The following is a 19,892-nucleotide window of genomic DNA, read 5'->3' as shown; positions in this document are numbered from 1 at the left end:
TTATCAGAGAGTACAGACAATGCATATGCAGTGAAGCAGCATTTTACATTTTATCTTCTGCATTCTATAAAACTGATGAAATAAAAACAGTTCTTGGACTCACCTGCCCAACCAATAGCTGGATGTCCTGTTCAAATGTGTTCATGAGTCTCTGAAGTGAGCTAGTGTTTGTTGTGCCATCCTGGCACTCTTGCACTTCTGGTAATCTCCGGTGTTTATCAGCTATCTGTATTATCACCTGTAACACACACAAAGTATATACACAAATTTTGTTTCCATGGTTTATCCATAACTAACATTAACACTTTTAATGATACACAAACCTATGCATTTTCTTTTAATATACAGTAAGCTTACTAAAAATAGCTAGCTAACCCAACAACTAACTTATATATTCTGAATACCAACTGTGTTACGTTAGCCATGTTTATGTTAAATACAACAGCTTTCAAATAAAACACATCACTGTTAACACTGCTAACTAGCTATATAACTAAATTATTTATTTAACATTGTGACATGGGGGTCTCACCTCTCTGCAGTCGGAAAAGAATTTGTGAAGTTGGTGTGACGCAGCAAGCATTTGTGCTCTGGTTTCCATCAGCTCCATCAGTTCAGCCCATGATTCATTCACTCCATCCTTCCACTCAGCAATGATGGCAGCATCCACATGGCCATAATCAATCAACTCATCCACCATTTGATTAATAGCAATCACTCGCTCCTGACCCACACTTCCGGTCTCTAAGGCAAAGTCAGTAAACTTTTCCTGCAGGATCTGAACAAAAGCATCAAAGGGGTGTCATTCAAAAGAATATTACAATAAAGGCAATTCATCACTGTTAGAGGTCTCAATTTATCATTTCTAAAGGTGTATTATGACAGTATCAGCCTTTGCTCTATACACAAGAGTTCCATTTTCACATCATCAGTCCAAATCACTTGTTTCCAAAAATGCCTCTGGCTTATTTAGATGTTGTTTTGCATATTTCATACATTAATTTTTGTGATGAGATTGCAGGTAAAGGTTCCTTATGATGACTCTTCTATGCAGATCTTGTTTGTGCAATGCTGCAGAGTAGAATGATGCACCACCACCACCATTCCATAGTCAGTTCCTGCAGGTCTTTAGGGTCATACGGAGGTTTTGCTTTGCCTTTCTGGCCAGTATCTGGGCAGTTCTTGGTCTTCCAGATCTTGCCTTGACTTCCAAAGGTCCCCTTAACTGCCATTTCTTATTGACATCTCAGACACTGTGGAATTTGTGAGCCAAAAGCTCTTTGATATATTTTAATAGCCAATATCTGCTTTGTAGGCCTCTATTGACTTTATTTTCAGTTCCTCAGTCTTCTGCTTAGAAGAGACCATGGCTTCGAATGTTAGGTTTGAAGAGTCAGAGAAGTTGACACTTTCTGGAACTGTTATTCATGATGACAATTCTTGACCTACCTAACAAGTCCTAAGGAGTGAATTAAGGACTACCAAGTTAAGTACTAAGACTTTACAACTGGAAGGGAGTCTAAACTATTACACATGCCACAATTATTATTTAATTTTTTTCTATCATTTAAAATTATCAAATATAAAGTAACTATTCATTGTAATTATTCATTAAAATGTAAAAAGGTGTTTTTTTTCTTCTTTAAAGCTTTATGCCTTACCTTCTCTACTGCTTTCAGCCAATAAGCTGACACTTTTCTGGATTAGTGACCAATTACGGAATCATTTTGAGAATTGACTTGGATGAACATTATTTTTGTTGTTGCTCTCTCACCGTGACATGTTCGTAGTCCTGTCCAAGTTCGGTGGAGCTGGCTGAGATCTCTCGCTCAGCAATCCACTGTTCCAGTTCTTCCACCTCTCTGTGGAGCTGAAAGAGCCAGTACTGCTGTTCCAACCGGCACTTATGCTCTTCCACCAAGTCCTTCAAAGACACGTAGAGTCGGTCGATTTGAGACTGGCGTTTACTGATCTGTTCACTGTGGATCAAACACATACGCATCTTTCCATCAACTCCTGTTCCATTAAATATTCTGGAGATCAGCCTTCAGTCACTACTGTACTCAATGCACTGTTACTGTAGCATGAAAGACACCACCAACCCCCCCCAACCACAAGAAATGCAGATGCACCTAAAACAGGGCCAGGCTGGAGAACAATGTTTTTCTCATCCCTCAAGACTGGCACTGGGGGACCAGCAGGAATAAATTAGGGTTGTGCATTTTTGTCATTTCAACACTTAATTTTCTCTGCTAATATTGCAAGTCAACTTTGCATGACCAGTAGTTAGAAAAGATGCAGTGGCAGAGCTGTACATGCCTTAGAGCAGGAGGGTCAAACTAATTTTAGGTGCACGGCTACATTATACAATATCGCCTGGTCCACACAGTCTGTGCCACATTTTCTGTTCCATTACATCACTAAACTGCCTTTAATGGGGTTTAAATAGCCATTTTTGTCTAAATGTTGTTTGTGGTAAACATCTGATCAGTATGGTCACACTTCTTCTGAAGAAAAGCAGTCACTTTATTTATCTTACCCTATATCACATCATCTCTTTATGAGCATCTGTTTAAGTTTCTGGTTCCTTTAGGTTTTATTTTGTTCAAATTCAATATTCACATAAAAACAGGTGGGTTAAAATCAAGGAGTGACGCATACAAACATGCACCTGTCAGGATGTCTGAGCTCAAGTAGCTGTCTGCACTGTTGTGATAAAAGGCCGATGGTTTCAGCGTAATCCTCAATTGTCTGCTCCAAAGATAACTGTTTTTTCAGCAGCTGAAGAGTGCTGGATTCATCCTGACAGGAGAGAAGGATGTTACACATGGAGCGTTCCCAGCATAGCAGTGGTACTGACATGGTGGTGTGCATAGCACTGGCACTAGCGTATCAGATCAGTGAGCTGTAGCACTGGGTTTTTAGACACCTTGGTGGATACGTTTGCTTAATAATGAGAAAGTTCCTCAAAAAGTTCACTTAACATTACAACAATAAACTTAGTTAAATATTTGATCACCACAAGGTGAATGTGTATGTTCAAACAGCCATTACCAAAAGCATGGTTTAAAAAAAAACCTCTGAATGGTTTATATTTACCTTACCATAATGCACACTCATGCATGCATTCTTTTATTAGTTTATATTGTAGGTTGAAAAAGTTTCTCAACCCATTTCACTGCATTTAATAGTACTTGAGTTTTAAGTTCAGGTTACTCTTCTGTTAGTGTGCTTGATATCTGAACTCATTGCAGTTACCAGAGACATTTAGTACATGCAAAAATGTCATCTATATATCATCTCCTACCCTGATTTTGCTGCTGACATAACTCACAGAATTATTTTTTGTAAATGACTCAGGACATGCACACAATTTGTATGAGTAATTTATCCCACTGCACGTGCAAATTAGAAAACAATATTATTATTATTAGAATATAAAGGTCATTATTTTGTAATACATACAAATATATTTGTGCACTGTGTGTGAAACATATGTAGTATGTCTCAGTCCATTGTTCCTATGCTACCTTTCCTTTCTCCTCATTCATCATATGCAGCTCCTGTTCGTTGAGCCACGCCTCCACTTCCATAATGTCGCTGTAGTACTGTTGAGCCTGATACATGGAGTCTAAGTGTACTTGTTTACATTCTGTCTCAGCCCACAGTGCACCCCATAGGCTGTGTAGATCCTCCATTAATGCGCTCACACACTCTGCCTCAGTCGTGCGCACCGATGAGAACATACGCGCTCGCTCCATCACCTCTTCCACATGCCCCTGATGGCTCTCCAACTCCCTTTGCAAGCTCTGAAGAGAAAAAACATGCTGTGCTAGGAATATGCTGATATCTGCTAATGTGATACACCACTGCACAATATTCAACACTAGCACTGTGTTCCACTAAGGTGGAAGCTGCATCGTCAGTGTTTGTGGTCCCAAGGGAAGGTCTGTCTGACTGACAAAGATACCTGAGTTCAAATTTGTCCTTGTAAGGACAATGGAAATGATGCTAACTGCCTTACCTGTGCCTTTAGCACTGCATTCTTCATAAGTACTGTATAACCTAAAATGGATCAGAGATGTGGAGTGTTACCTGATTTTTCTTCATGAGCTGCTGTACACCCAGTAAACTACTCCCAGTTTCCTGTGATGTCGCTAGAGGAAGGCGCTCTTGCACCCACAGCTGAAGATGCACAAATATGAACATGTTCACATATTTCACATACAAAAATAATTAATGTAATAATTAATTGACAGACAGACATTCACACCACAGTGCTGATGAATTCTTGAATCTGATCTGGTCATACAGTGGTATGCAAAAGTTTGGGCACCCCTGGTCAAAATTGCTGTTACTGTGAACAGTTAAGCAAATTGAAGATGAAATGATCTCCAAAAGGCATACAGTTAAAGATGACTCATTCCCTTTATATTTTAAGCAAAAACATTTTTTTTTATTTTCATCTTTTACATTTTCAAAATTACAAAAAAGGAAAAGGGCCCAAAGCAAAAGTTTGGGCACCCTGCATGGTTCGTACCTAGTAACACCCCCCTTTGGCAAGTATCACAGCTTGTAAACACTTTTTGTAGCCAGCTAATAATCTTTCAGTTCTTACCTGGGGGATTTTCACACATTCATCCTTGCAAAAGCCTTCCAGCTCTACAAGTTTCTTGGGCTGTCTTGCATGCACTGCTCTTTTGAGATCTATCCACAGATTTTCAATGATGTTTAGGTCAGAGGACTGTGAGGGCCAGGGCAAAACCTTCAGCTTGTGCCTCTTGAGGTATTGCATTGTAGATTTTGAGGTGTGTTTTGGATCATCGTCTTATTGTAGGACCCATCCTCTTTTTAACTTCAACTTTTTTACAGATGGTGTGATGTTTGCTTCCAGAATTTGCTGGTATTTATTTGAATCCATGCTTCCCTCAACCATTGAAATGTGCCCTGTGCCACTGGCTGCAACACAACCCCAAAGCATGATTGATCCACACCCATGCTTCAGAGTTGGAGAGGTGTTCTTTTCCTAGAATTTGGCACCCTTTTTTCTCCAAACATACCTTTGCACATTGTGGCCAAAAAGTTCTATTTTGATTTAATCAGTCCACAGGACTTGTTTCCAAAATGCATCAGGCTTGCTTAGATGTTCATTTGCAAACTTCAGACGCTGAATTTTGTGGCTAGGATGCAGGAAAGGTTTTCTTCTAATGACTCTCCCATGAAGGTCATATTTGTTCAGGTGTCACTGCATAGTAGAACAGTGCACCACCACTCCAGGGTCTGCTAAATCTTTCTGAAGGTCTTTTGCAGTCAAACAGGTTTTCATTTGCCTTTCTAGCAATCCAACAAGCAGTTCTTTCAGAAAGTTTTCGTCATCTTCCAGACCTCACCTTGATCGCCACTGTTTCTGTTAACTGCTATTTCTTAATAATATTACAATCTGAGGAAACAGCTACCTGAAAACACTTTGCTACGTTCTTGTAGCCTTCTCCTGTTTTGTGAGCATCAATTATTTTATTATTCAGAATGCGAGGGAGTTGCTTAGAGGAGCCCATGGCTGTTGATTTTAGGGACAAGTTTGAGGAGTCAGAGAATTTATACAGCTTTGAAATCTGCATCATCTGACCTTTCCTAATGAAGAATTTGAACAAGCCACAGCTCAATAAACTAATTAAGGTCTGGAATCTTGATAAAAGTTACCTGAGAACTCAAATGTATTAGGGTGCCTAAACTTTCGCATAGTGTTCTTTTTCTTTTTTCACTCTCCAATTCTACAAAACAAAAATAATACACAAATCTTGCAGAAAACGCTGAAAAGAAATGTATTGTCTTTACCTTTATGCCTTTTGGTGATCAGTTCATCTTCTCTTCACTTAACTATTCACAGTAACAGACATTTTCAGTCAGGGTGCCCAAACTTTTGCATGCCACTGTATGGTGTTTTTTATTATTATTATTATTTTTTTTTTATAACTTCTGACAGAAGTTCCAGGAGTAATGCAAATGATTGTTTTATTAATTCACTCGTTATTGATGTGGGACTTGTATGGTAGACCTTCAATATAATCTAAATCTAATATTAAACCATTTTTTAAAAAGAAAAACCTATACTTGTTGATATAGTGATGTTTTCTATTAGGAGATGTTTCTTTAGCAATTACGGAAGGAGTGTCCAGTGTTAGCACTTTGTAACCTTCAGAAAGTTTGCAGGTGAAGAATCTTCAAGATTGCAGTTTTATGAGATCGCATTGTTTTGTCTTATTAATTTTAATAGAGAGAAATAAGAGAGGTGAGTGAGGGAGTGTATGTTTATAGCTACTATAATGCACGTCATAAGTGGAACTAACTTATATCGCAGATATTTCACAACAAATGTAACCATAAGTTAAACAGCATGAAATGCCCATCATGAATAAATTAAAATTTGTAATCTTTGGCATATCACTCCAGTATAAGAGGAAATAAACACTTCTGGCTGTAGTGTTATAGGAAAATAATCCACTTGGATGCTCTGTTGTGTTTTATTCCTTACTTATTGAATGGTTATCATCATCATTGCCTGTGGATGTAAAGCTGATCCTGTGTAGTCAGTCATACACTAATCTAAACACACAGCAGTGGCAAACTGGCTAAATAATACAGCCAGGAGTTTATGCAGAGCTTGTTTTTAATTAAATGGGAGTTCCATCCATCCATCGCCGCTTATCCTGTTCTAAGGGTCGCAGGCAAGCTGGAGTCTATCCCAGCTGACTATGGGCGAGAGGCGGGGTACACCCTGGACAAGTCACCAGATTATCGCAGGGCTAACACATAGACACAAACAACCATTCACACCTACAGTCAATTTAGAGCCACCAATTAGCCTAACCTGCATGCCTTTGGACTGTGGGGGAAACCAGAGTACCTGGAGGAAACCCACGTGGACATGGGGAGAGCATGCAAACTCCACACAGAAAGGCTCTCGTCGTCCACTGGGCTCGAACCCAGGACCTTCTTGCTGTGAGGTGACAGTGCTAACCACTACACCACTGTGCCGCCCCTGCATGGGAGGTCTCATTGGCATATAGCCCATTGTGACTTTATCCTGTTTGGTATCCTAGAGCAGAGGTTTCCAACAGGTTGGCATGGGGCTGTGGGTCATTTGTTACCAGCCCTGAGCAGTTTTCCTCCCTTTTCCTTCACACTAAGCCAAATGTGACAGTGAAGGAGAGAGGAGAATTTAATTTATGCTAATGCTAACAAACCCGTTAAAGGGAAAAATATCTGAGTGCATACACTATGCAAATAAGGCATGTTAATAATATTAATAAGATGCCAAAAGAGCAGGAAAGGGAAAAGACTACCATTAAATAGAAATAAAATAAAACTGCATCAAGAAACAGGCTTTTTGGGAAAACAAAAAATGCACACACACATACCATAGTTTGCTATCTGTAAATGCCCACTCATTCTCCATATACTATGCACGCACATTAGCTATCTGTATACTAACTGTTCATTAAAGCAAAATACAGACTGTCATTTTAAGAAGTGTCGAAAAGCATTTTGCAAACTCACAATTTCATCCTGCAGGTCACGGCGCACTTGGTGCAACTCTTTGGAAGCAAGCAGGATTCTTCGTCTCTCTTTCAGAGGCTCGATGAGACGTACAATCCGTGCCTCTACTTCAGCCTGACGCTCAGACACTGCGTCTGTCATCACATACTCCTCGGGAAGAGAGGATGACTGCTGTTGCAAGTCACACACTTCATTACACCACTCTTCCATTTGTCGCTCCATCATCTGAGAGGGAAAGAGAGAGAGAGATAGTGTAAATAATAAGAATTTTTAACTTGGCTAATATCATGCTAATGGTAACACACCATTAAAGTGAAAAACAAGCTAGTGCAAACAAGACGCTAATGCTAAGACAGCAAAGAAAGAAAGAAAGAAAGAAAGAAAATGACAAATTATATGAAAGTTATATATGAAAGAGAGAACTAAAAAAAATCTTAAAATAAATAAATAAAAGCAATGGAAAAGTTAGGGATTGCGAGTTGTGCAGCTGAAAGGCTTACGTCCCACTGATTCCAAGAGAGCAGAACTGTCCTGCTCTCTGGATTTCAAGGACTGCTTTCTTCTTTCTCCTGTCAATCAGAGTAAGACCAGCCAATTCTGTTAGCTCATGCATATAGAATAAGCCTATTAATGCTCTCCACTCTCCACCAATTACAATCAATGCAAAAACAAAATAATAATAATAATAATAATAATAATAAATTAAAAAAATACTGTAGTCTCTCACAGACCCAGGTTTGGTAGCTTACAGTGATGAACAGAAACAAGTATTTGGACACTTTTTGTTATCTAATATACATGTTTAGTGCATAAATCCACTTCAAATATACACACAATGTCTTTTGACTTTGTACAAAAATATGTACAGCTGCGGCCAAAGGTTTACATACACCTATGGTAAAAGTATTCAATCTCAGTGTTTTCCACAACTCTACACACTGCATGCTAGCACACATATCTTTTGACAAATCAATTACGGCATCTAATTTCTTCACATCAGAGGAAATTTTAAAACATTCAAATAGAGACAGATTTATTTCAGCTCTAATTCACAATATCAGAAAAAGTTTACATACACCAAGATGACTGTCTCTTTGAACAGTCTGGAAGATTAGAGACAATTAAAGCATCTGATTGACCAATTGTCATAATTAGGAATTAGTGTGATTGCACATGTGGCTGTAAAAGGGTCTAACTTTAGCGCTAGTGCCTTTTTGATTTACAAATGGATGTGGATGGAGGAATGAAACTCAAACTGAACTTAGACTCAGAGATGAAAGTGGAGCAAAGGAAAAAAAACCTGAAATGGGGGGGGGCAATGTCCCCGAAAATATTTTAATAACATGCAAAACCCTGCATTCTAATGCATTTTAGTACTTATTTTCACTAAAACAAGTAATAACTTTTTGTGACAGTTCGTATGAGTGGGAGGAGCACAGAAGGACGGCAGGCCAGAACTGAGTTCACAAAAAAAATTTATTCAGCTTTTCAGCTTATCTAATTGTCTCCCAGTCACACACGGGCACACACACACACACAGGTTGTCTGGCTGTGGAGAGAGCTCTCCTCCTCTGCTCTCTCTCTCTAAATAGGGCGCGGTCACTGGGGAAGACACACAAACACACATTACTAGACATCAGGTGCAGTGATTCTGCCACTTACCTTCCCTGACTCCGCCCTCCGGTCACAGACCGATGCTTGACCACGCCCCCGCTGCCACATACCCCCACCGCCCGACTCAGACTGGGCGGCTGTCCGGCCTGCAGCCGACTACCCCTCCCCCCACCTGACGGGAGAGGAAGTCCGCCACGACCATCTGCGCCCTTGCCCTGTGGATCACCTTGAAGTTAAAGGGTTGGAGTGCCAGATACCAACAGGTGATCCGCGCATTGGCATCCTTCATGCGGTGGAGCCACTGGAAGGGCGCGTGGTCCGAACAGAGGGTGAAAGGGCATCCCAGCAGGTAGTAGCGGAGGGCGAGGACCGCCCACTTGATGGCTAGACACTCCTTCTCTATCGTGCTGTAGCGCCCCTCACGCACCGACAGTTTCCGGCTGATATACAGCACTGGACGGTCCTCCCCCTCCACCTCCTGGGACAAAACAGCCCCCAGCCCTCTGTCCGACGCATCTGTCTGCAATATAAATGGGATAGAAAAGTCAGGGGAGTGTAACAGTGCCCCCCCCACAGTGCAGCCTTCACCTCAGAGAAAGCCCGCTGGCATTGCTCCATCCACTGGACCGGATCTGGTGCCCCCTTTTTAGTGAGATCAGTCAGTGGGCTGGTGACGTCCGAATAATTAGGTATAAACCTACGATAGTAGCCAGCCAGCCCCAGGAACTGTCTCACCCCCTTTTTGGTCTTGGGCAGGCCACAATTGCTGCTGTCTTGTTAATTTGGGGACGCACCTGCCCGTTGCCCAAGTGAAGCCCAGATACCATACTTCCACCCACCCAATCGCACACTTCTTCGGGTTGGCTGTGAGACCCGCTCACCTCAATGACCTAAGGACGGCCCTCAGATGTTGCAGGTGCCACGGCCAGTCATTACAAAAGATAATGATGTCATCGAGGTATGCGGCCGCATAGGTGGTGTGGGGGCGGAGGACCCTATCCATCAGCCGCTGGAACGTAGCGGGTGCCCCAAACAGCCCAAAAGGAAGTGTGACAAACTGGTGTAAGCCAAACAGTGTGGAAAAGGCCGCTTTTTCTCGGGATAATGGAGTCAAGGGGATCTGCCAATAACCCTTTGTCAAATCCAGTGTCGAGTAAAAGCGAGCTGTGCCTAGTCGATCGAGCAACTCATTAATACGAGGCATTGAGTACGCATCGAATTTAGACACTGCATTGACTTTTCTATAGTCTACACAGAACCGGACCGACCCATCAGCCTTGGGAACCAAGGCCACTGGGCTGCTCCAGTCACTGTGGGACTCCTCGACGATGCCCATTTCGAACATGGCCTCGAGTTCTTCCCGAACCACTTTTTTCTTGTGTTTAGGTAGCCTGTAAGGGAGGCTGCGCACTACCACCCCCGGGGGCGTCTCAATGTGGTGCTCTATGAGGTTGGTGCGGCCGGGCAGGGGCAAGAACATGTCCGAAAATTCAATCTGCAACTGGGCAACCTCCGCGAGCTGGGTCGGGGAGAGGTCGTCTCTACAGGGGACCGGGGAGGTACGCGATGCCAATGTTCCCTTTTGAACCTCCGGCCCCAGCTCCGCCTTCTCCGGAACCACTGACACCAACGCCACGGGGACCTCTTCATTCCAGAGTTTGAGCAGATTGAGGTGGTAAATCTGTAGCGCCCCACCCTTGTCCGTTCGCCTCACCTTGTAGTCGACATCCCCGACTCGCCGTGTGACCTCAAAGTGTCCTTACCACTTAGCGATCAATTTGGAGCTCGATGTGGGCAACAGTACGAGTACTTTATCTCCCGGTGCGAACTCCCTAAGGCGCGTACCCGTCATACAGGCGGGTTTGCCGTTCTTGGGCCTGCTGCAAATTCTCCTGGGTTAGGTGTGTGTGTGTGTGTGTGTGTGTGTGTGTGTGTGTGGAGTTTTGCACACAGGTCAATAACGTATTGAATTTCATTTTTACTTGGTGAAGGTCCCTCCTCCCAATTTTCTCGCAGCACATCTAGAATGCCGTGCAGCTTACGCCCACATAATTCGAACGGGGAGAACCCCATGGAGGCTTGTGGGACCTCTCGCACTGCAAATAACAAGGGTTTGAGCCATTTATCCCAATTATGTGCGTCCTCACTTACAAATTTTTTAATTATATTTTTGAGGGTGCGATTGAACCGTTCAACTAAACCGTCCATTTGTGGGTGATAAACGATGGTGCGGATCGGCTTAATTCCTAATAACCCATACAGTTCGTTCAGTGTGCATGACATAAACAAGGCGCCTTGATCAGTCAGAATATCTTTGGGATTCCAACTCGGGAGATGATGCGGAAGAGCGCTTCTGCAATACTGCATGCTGAGATATTGCGAAGAGGCACTGCTTCCGGGTATCGCGTTGCATAGTCCACCAGAACTAAAATAAAGCGATACCCTCGTGTTGACCGATCTAATGGCCCGACGAGATCCATCCCAATTCTTTCAAACAGGGTCTCAATTAAGGGGAGAGGGCGCAAAGGCGCTTTTGGAATGGCCGCTGGATTTACTCACTGGCATTCGCGGCACGCCGTACACCACCTACAGACATCGCCATGAATCCCTGGCCAATAGAACCGGGCCATTATTCGGGCTAGTGTCTTATCCTGCCCTAAGTGTCCAGCCATGGGATTAAAGTGAGCCGCCTGGAATACCAATTCCCGGTGGCTCTTTGGAATCAAAAGCTGCATGACTTGCTCTTTAGTATGAGTGTCCTGCATCATTCGGTATCCTTCATAATATCTATCCTTCATAATAGAGAAATAGGGGAAGGACGGGGTGGCGTTTGGCTGTAGTGTTTGACCATCGATTACTCTCACTTGGTCAAACGCATGCCGCAGAGTCTCGTCTTGCGACTGCTCTAATGGAAAACCCGCGAGGGATTCCCCAATAGAAGGAGGGGCCTGCTGCTCCTCACTCTGATGCGGAGATGATGTAGACGGCTCTGTGACAGCTGCTCCCGCCAATGCGACACCGGGACCTCCCCCTGCTGAACTATGGCAGGACCCACTCTTCACTAAATGACTCATTAACTCCCCAAATCCCGGCCAATCAGTCCCCAAAATTATCGAGTGGGTAAGGCGAGGATTAACCGCCGCCTTTACTCTAAATTCTTCCCCTCAGAAAAGAATGTGGACTGACACTAAAGGGTAGTTGTGAACATCCCCGTGCACACACAACACCTTCACCAACTGTGCTCCCCCAATGCCTCGTCTTGCACCAGGCTTTGGTGGATTGAGGTCTGATTACAGCCAGAGTCCACCAACGCCTGATATGTATCCCCTTGGACACTCACCAGTATGCGATACGCTCCGGCCTGATCGAGGGCAGCTCCTGGCGCGTCGGGGACCCGAACCACCGCACCCATCTCCATTGCCGAGCACTGCTGTTGGAGGTGGCCCGGCTCCCCGCAGCGCCAGCAAACCGGCCCGGGCTTCCTCTCTGCACCAGCGATCTGGGGCTCACTCACCTTGGGGGGGGGGGAGAAGAGACAGACACAGAAGCGGAAAATGGGAGGGCACCGTGGGTGCGGCGGGCCGGCTGGGGTGGAGCCGGCCCCCGTCTCCGCGGTGGGGGAACGGGGCAAGCGAGGACGGGACACAGCGGGGGGGGGGGGAGCAGAGGGGAGAAGCGGATGTCCGCTGTCCTGCTGTCGGAACAGCCGCCAAATGGTCCTCCGCCAGCTCGATGGCCTGATCCAGCGACGCCGGGCGGTGGCACTGGACCTACTCCGCGGTCCCTTCAGGTAGACGGGCGATAAACTGCTCCAGTACCACCTGATTGATGATTCCCTTGGTGTCGCGGTTGTCGGCCCTCAACCACCACCAGCATGCATCCCGGAGTTGCTGGCCAAACGCGAACGGCCGGCCGACTTCCACCAGGCACAGAGCGCGGAAGCGCTGTCACTGCTGTTCGGGGGTGCACCCCACACGCTAGAGGACGGCCCGGCGGAAGTCCATGTAGACCAGCCAGCGGTCGGCAGGGAGCTGTAGCGTGGCCAGCTGCGCCTCGCCCGTTAGCAGGCGGAGGAGGCGCGCCGCACGCTGTTTCACCAGCCAGCCCGAGGCCTCTGCTGCCTGCTCGAAGAGCGTGAGGAAGGCCTTGGGGTCGTCATGCGGGCCCATCTTAGTTAGGGTGAGGGGGGAAGGGCCCACAGCGGTGGAGGTGGTGGACCCCTCCGATGCGAGGAGGTGCCGGAACGCCTGTCGATCTTCCTGCTGCGCCAACACCAGGGCCTCGAACCGTTGTTCTTGCTCCTTCCGGAGGGCGACTAGCGCCTGGTGCTGGCTCTGCTGGGCCATGGTGAGGGCATGGACCAGGTCCACGAAGGGGGAGGACTCCATGGGGCTGTTCTTTTCTGTGTTCTGGTCCCGGGTTTCGGCACCACTGTGACAGTTCGTATGAGTGGGAGGAGCACAGAAGGACGGCAGGCCAGAACTGAGTTCACAAAAAAATGTTATTCAGCTTTTCAGCTTATCTAATTGTCTCCCAGTCACACACGGGCACACACACACAGGTCGTCTGGCTGGGGAGAGAGCTCTCCTCCTCTCCTCTGCTCTCTCTCTCTTTAAATAGGGCACGGTCACTGGGGAAGACACACAAACACATGTTACTAGACATCAGGTGCAGTGATTCTACCACTTACCTTCCCTGACTCCGCCTTCCGGTCACAGACCGATGCTTGACCACGCCCCTGCTGCCACACTTTTAAGCCTTTCTCTTTCATGTACATTAATGATTAACATGTCAAAAATATCAAATTTAATTCCCCTAGTTCATGAGTAATTTTCAGGAGTGCATTTAGAAAACGCGGTGATTTTCCTGGCTACACAGTTCATTACTTTGAAAAAAAAATCAGACAGTTGAAGGTAAACTCAGCAAAATCCCAAAACAGTACTGTGAAAAAGTGAAGGTCTGTTAGAGTTTCTAAAGCTTTCAGGTTTCAATGTTGGGGACATTGAGCCTCGTTTATCAATCTTTTAGTAGAGTTGTGCGTTTGCATAAGCTAAAATGAACTAAAAATTTCCAATTCATATTTATGCGAGTTGAAGCCATTTGTTTACATTAGTTCGTATTGTCTGTAAATTTAAAACACACCAATGAATACCAAATTTCTCTCATAAATCAGGGGCGTAGGGTGTGTGTGTGTGTGTGTGTGTGTGTGTGTGTGTGTGTGTCACACACTGACTGGCAGCCTGATTACATTATGTAACAAAAAATAATTACCATTGCTAGTTTTTGGCAGCTTAGAAACCGGCTTTTCCATTATTGCTGTTTCTTCCATGTTTTCTTGATGTGTTCTAGAAACGGCACTAAAACTTAGCTTCGAAACCACAAAATGCAACTTTGATGGGAAAAAATATATATGTATAATAAATTGCTTACCTCTCTTCACGTTGAAAGAAGGAGGAAAGTTTTGCTTGTTTTGACATGGCGAATTATTAACACAAAAGAAAATACTCATAATTCGCAACTAAAAAGACTGCAGCTACACTGGCAGCTTGAACATGCTTTCTAGTGCGATTGTGTTGCACTTGCGCAGAACAGTGTCAGTCCTGCGCGCCTTAGCACGTCCACCTGAAGGCACGCCTTGTGCGCGCGCCTAACGAGCTCTGGCACATGCGCCATTAACAAAGAACACCTGCCTTTAATCAATGAACTATGTTTGGGCTATTGAAGGACTGCGCCCATGCAAGGACGATGTGAAGTATTACGCCGTGTCTAGGAACGCGAAAAATCTGAAAAATAAATTTCTCCATTCGGAAAACCGGAGATTTTCAAGAATTTTGTCAAATATCCGGATTTCCGGGTCATTAGCGGAAAAAATCCGGCAGAAAATCTAAAAATCTGGAATTCTGGGAAATTCCGGAACACTTTCAAGACTATTAGACCAGCTGTAAAGCAGTGCCATGCTGTCAGGAAAACAACAACAAATAAACACCACATTAAGTGTGAGGCTTTTAATCCAAAGGACACCATCCCAACTGTGAAGCATGGGATAGTCAGCATCATCTTGAGGGGGAAAAGGGACTGAAGCACCATGAGGTGGTATCATAAAGAAGGAAGATTACCTTGAAGTACTGAAGCAAAACTTCAAGTCATCACCCAGAAAGTTAAAACTTGGTCTCAAATAAGTCTTCCAGCAGAACAATGATCCTAAGCATACCTTCAAAGTTAAAGACAACAAAGTAAAAGTACTGGCTTGGCCATCACAAAGCCCTGACCTGAATCCCATAAAAATGTTTGTACTGAACTGAAGTATTTTTGGGCAAGGCGGCCCACAAACCTCACTGAGTTACAACAGTTCTAAAAAAAAATCCAGCAAAATTATTGTGAGATGCTTGTGGAAAGCTACCTTAAAATTTTAATTCAAGTTCAAAAAATTAAAAGGCAATACCTCCAAATACTATCAAAGTGTATGTAAACTTTTCACCCATTGCAAATCTGATATAGTAATTAAAAGCTGAACTAAATGTCACTTTACTATTATTTTGAAATAAAGTAGATAGCTCTTACAGAAAAAGTCATTGTGAACATTTCATGCAACAAGTAACAATCATAGAAAAGGTGAAAGCACTTCCTAAAGTTCCGAGAGACTATTATTAAACAACAGAAACATTAGAAACATTTTTCAACAATACTCAAGTGGAAAAAGCTAGGGAGCCATAACAAAAACCTTAGACATTCCTGTCAGTACAATTGTTTAAATAATGTGCAGCTGTCAAGTTCACTGAACCACAACTAACCATCCCTCTCACTATGCAAGATTTCACAGCTCATTCGCAAACTAATGATATGGAAGGTAAAAGTCACTTAAAAAGAGTTGCAGGACAACCTGAAAGCAGCAGGAACAGCACTTACCCAGAGATGAATAAGAAAAACTACACTGCAACCATCTATGTTCCTATACCACATGGAAAACTTAAACTTCTCTGCTAAAAAATTGTGTTATGGAATGGTGAGCAGATGCAAATGGAGATTAAAGAGTTCATTAACAAATACAGGCAAACAACTTCAATATGTGATGTAAAAACATGGTCAAAAACAGGAGAGGGTCAGGCCATCAGCAAACAACAATATGTGGGAAAAATCCAAAACTCAAGAAACCAGTTTAAAAAAAAAACAGAATAGCATGAACATTTAGACATGGTGTCCAAACTTTTTTGGAATCGGGGCTATAATTGCTTAGTGTACGTGTGCAGAAACAATGCCAAGGCTTGGCAATGTTTCTGCACATGTACACTAAGCAATTATAGCCCCAGTTCCAAAAAAGTTTGGACACTGTGTAAAACATAAATAAAAACAGAATGCAATTATTTGCAATTTCTTTTCGACCTATATTCAATTGAATATAATACAAAGAACAAGCTATTTAATATTCAAACTGATAAATTTAATTTTTTTTGTAAATATACACCTCATTCTGAATTTGATGCCTGCAACACGTTCCAAAAAAAGTTGGGACAGGAGCAACAAAAAACTTGGAAAATTGTGGAATGCTCAGAAACACCCTTTTGAAACATTATACAGGTAAACAGGTTAACTGACAACTGGAAAGGCTCAGATGTTCACAAACAAGGATGGAGTGAGGTTCACCACTTTGTAAAAAACTGCATGGGTAAATCATCCAACAGTTTAACAACAATATTTCTCAACATACAATTGCAAGGAATTTAGGGATTTCACCATCAACATTCCTTAATGTCATCAAAAGCTTCAATGAATCCAAAGAAATCTCTGCATGTAGGGGCAAAGCTGAAAAACCAACACTGAATGCTCGTGACCTTTGATCCGCCAAGTGACACTGCCTTAACAGTTGACATGATTGTATAAAGGATATTACTACAAGGGCTCAGGAACACTTCAGAAAACCGTTGTCGGTAAACATAGTTCATCACTGCATCTACCATGCAAAGCAAAAGCCATAAACAACAACATACAGAAACATAGCCAAATTCTCTGGGCCTGAGCTCATTTGAGATGGACTGACACAAAGTGAAAAATTATGCTGTGGTTTGATGAGTCCACATTTCAAATTGTTTGTGGAAATCATGGATGTTGTGTTCTCCAGACTAAATAGGAACATCCAGATTGTTACCAGCACAAAGTTCAAAAGCCAGCATATGTGATGGTATTGGGGTGTGTCAGTGCCCATGGCATTTACAACATGCTGCCATTCAGACAATGTCTTTTTCAGGGACGTCCCTGCTTATTCCAGCAAGACAATGCCAAGCCACATTCTGCACGTTACAATAGCATGGCTTCATAGTAAAAGAGTGCGGATGCTAAACTGGTCTGCCTGCCTCCCACTGAAAATGTGTGGCACGTTATGAAGCACAAAACACAAAAATGGAGACCCTGGACTGTTGAGCAACTGAAGTCATATATCAAGCAGGAATGGGAAAGAATTTCATGATCAAAACTTCAACAATTAGTGTCCTCAGTTCCCAAACATTTACTGAGTGTTGTGAAAAGAAAAGGTGATGGAACACAGTGGTAAACTTTTTTGGAACTTGTTGCAGGCATTAAAATTAAAAATGAGTGTATATTTACAAAAAAAAAAAAAGTTTATCAGTTTGAACATTAATTATCACCCCTCCTAGAACTGCCACCTTATTGTGGTGGAGGGGTTTGTGTGCTTGAATGATCCTAGGAGCTATGTTGTCGGGGGCATTATGCCCCTGTTAGGGTTTCCCAAGGCAGACAAGTCCTAGGTGACAGGCCAGACCAAGAGCAGTTCACCAAAAAAAAACCCCTATGGAGAAAAAATCCAGGACCGTGACGTCGCCCGGTAGGACGCAGCCGGGGCCCCACCCTGGAGCCAGGCCCGGGGTTGGGGCTCGTATGCGAGCGCTTGGTGGCCAGGCCTTTGCCCATGGGGCCCGGCCGGGCTTAGCCCGAAGAGGTGACGTGGGCCCGACCTCCTGTGGGTTCACCACCCACAGAGGTAGCAGTAGGGGTTTGGTGCAGTGTGGATTGGGTGGCAGTCGAAGGCAGGGGCCTCGACGACCTGATCCCCGGACACAGCGGCTGGCTGTTGGAACATGGAATGTCACTTCGCTGGGGGGGAAGGAGCCTGAGCTTGTGCGGGAGGTTGAGAGGTACCGGCTAGAGATAGTCGGGCTCACCTCCACGCACAGCTTGGGCTCTGGAACCCAGCTCCTCGAGAGGGGCTGGACTTTCCACTTCTCTGGAGTCGCCCGTGGTGAGCAGCGGCGGGCTGGTGTGGGCTTCCTTATAGCTCCCCAGCTCAGCCGCCATGTGTTGGAGTTTACCCCAGTGAACGAGAGGGTCGCCTCTCTGCGCCTTCGGATTGGGGAGAGGGCTCTTGCTGTTGTTTGTGCCTACGGGCCAAATAGCAGTATAGAGTATCCGGCCTTCTTGGAGTCCCTGGGAGAGGTACTGAGGGGTGCTCAGACTGGGGACTCCATTGTGCTACTGGGGGACTTCAATGCTCACGTGGGCGATGACAATGACACCTGGAGGGGCGTGGTTGGGAGGAACGGCCTCCCCGATCTGAACCCGAGTGGTGTTTTGTTATTGGACTTCTGTGCTAGTCACAGTTTGTCCATAACGAACACCATGTTCGAGCATAGGGGTGTCCATAAGTGCACGTGGCACCAGGACACCTTAGGTCGGAGGTCGATGATCGACTTTGTAGTCGTGTCATCTGATCTCCGACCCTATGTCTTGGACACTCGGGTGAAGAGAGGGGCTGAGTTGTCAACTGATCACCACCTGGTGGTGAGTTGGATCTGCTGGCGGAGGAGGAAGCTGGACAGACCTGGCAGGCCCAAACGTATGGTGAGGGTCTGCTGGGAACGTCTGGCCGAGCACTCTGTTGGGGAGGTCTTTAACTCCCACCTCCGGGAGAGCTTTTCCCAGCTTCCGAGGGAGGCGGGGGACATTGAGTCTGAGTGGACCATGTTCTCTACCTCCATTGTGGACGCAGCTGTTCGGAGCTGTGGCCGCAAGGTCTCCGGTGCCTGTCGTGGTGGCAATCCCCGAACCCGGTGGTGGACACCGGAAGTAAGGGATGCCGTCAAGCTGAAGAAGGAGTCCTATCGGGCCATGTTGACCTCCGGGACTCCTGAGGCAGCCGACGGGTATCGGCAGGCCAGGCGTGCTGCAGCTCAGGCAGTTGCAGAGGCAAAAACTCGGAACTGGGAGGAGTTTGGGGAGGCCATGGAGAAGGACTATCGGTCGGCCTCGAAGAAATTCTGGCAAACCGTCCGGCGCCTCAGGAGGGGGAAGCAGTACTCTGCCAACACTGTTTACAGTGCGGGTGGGGAGCTGTTGACCTCGACTGGGGACATTGTCAGGCGGTGGAAGGAATACTTTGAGGATCTCCTCAATCCCACCGTCATGTCTTCCACTGAGGAGACTGAGGCTGATGACTCAGAGGTGGACTTGTCCATTACCCAAGCCAAAGTCACTGAGGTGGTTTGCAAGCTCCTCGGTGGCAAGGCACCGGGGGTGGATGAGATCCGCCCTGAGTATCTCAAGTCTCTGGATGTTGTGGGGCTGTCTTGGTTGACATGCCTCTGCAACATCGCGTGGCGGTCGGGGACAGTGCCTCTGGAGTGGCAGACTGGGGTGGTGGTCCCTCTTTTTAAGAAAGGGGACCGGAGAGTGTGCTCCAATTATAGGGGAATCACACTTCTCAGCCTCCCAGG

At 45.0% G+C, this 19,892-nt stretch overlaps 1 protein-coding gene across 1 annotated transcript in view; it reads right to left on the bottom strand.

Moving 5' to 3' along the window:
- Positions 1–19,892, bottom strand: part of LOC132887847 (spectrin beta chain, non-erythrocytic 4-like) — a 221,863-nt gene that overhangs the window by 75,251 nt on the left and 126,720 nt on the right. The window contains exons 20-26 of the mRNA XM_060923573.1: positions 7,558–7,782; positions 4,096–4,185; positions 3,531–3,809; positions 2,672–2,802; positions 1,775–1,979; positions 533–778; positions 104–238 (exon numbers count right to left, since the gene is read on the bottom strand). Coding sequence (XP_060779556.1) covers positions 104–238; positions 533–778; positions 1,775–1,979; positions 2,672–2,802; positions 3,531–3,809; positions 4,096–4,185; positions 7,558–7,782 — 1,311 coding nt within the window. The remainder of the gene's footprint in view (positions 1–103; positions 239–532; positions 779–1,774; positions 1,980–2,671; positions 2,803–3,530; positions 3,810–4,095; positions 4,186–7,557; positions 7,783–19,892) is intronic.

Source organism: Neoarius graeffei, chromosome 6 (genome assembly GCF_027579695.1).
Source record: "Neoarius graeffei isolate fNeoGra1 chromosome 6, fNeoGra1.pri, whole genome shotgun sequence".
Lineage (NCBI taxonomy): Eukaryota > Metazoa > Chordata > Actinopteri > Siluriformes > Ariidae > Neoarius > Neoarius graeffei.
This window is presented reverse-complemented; position numbering and strand designations above follow the sequence as displayed.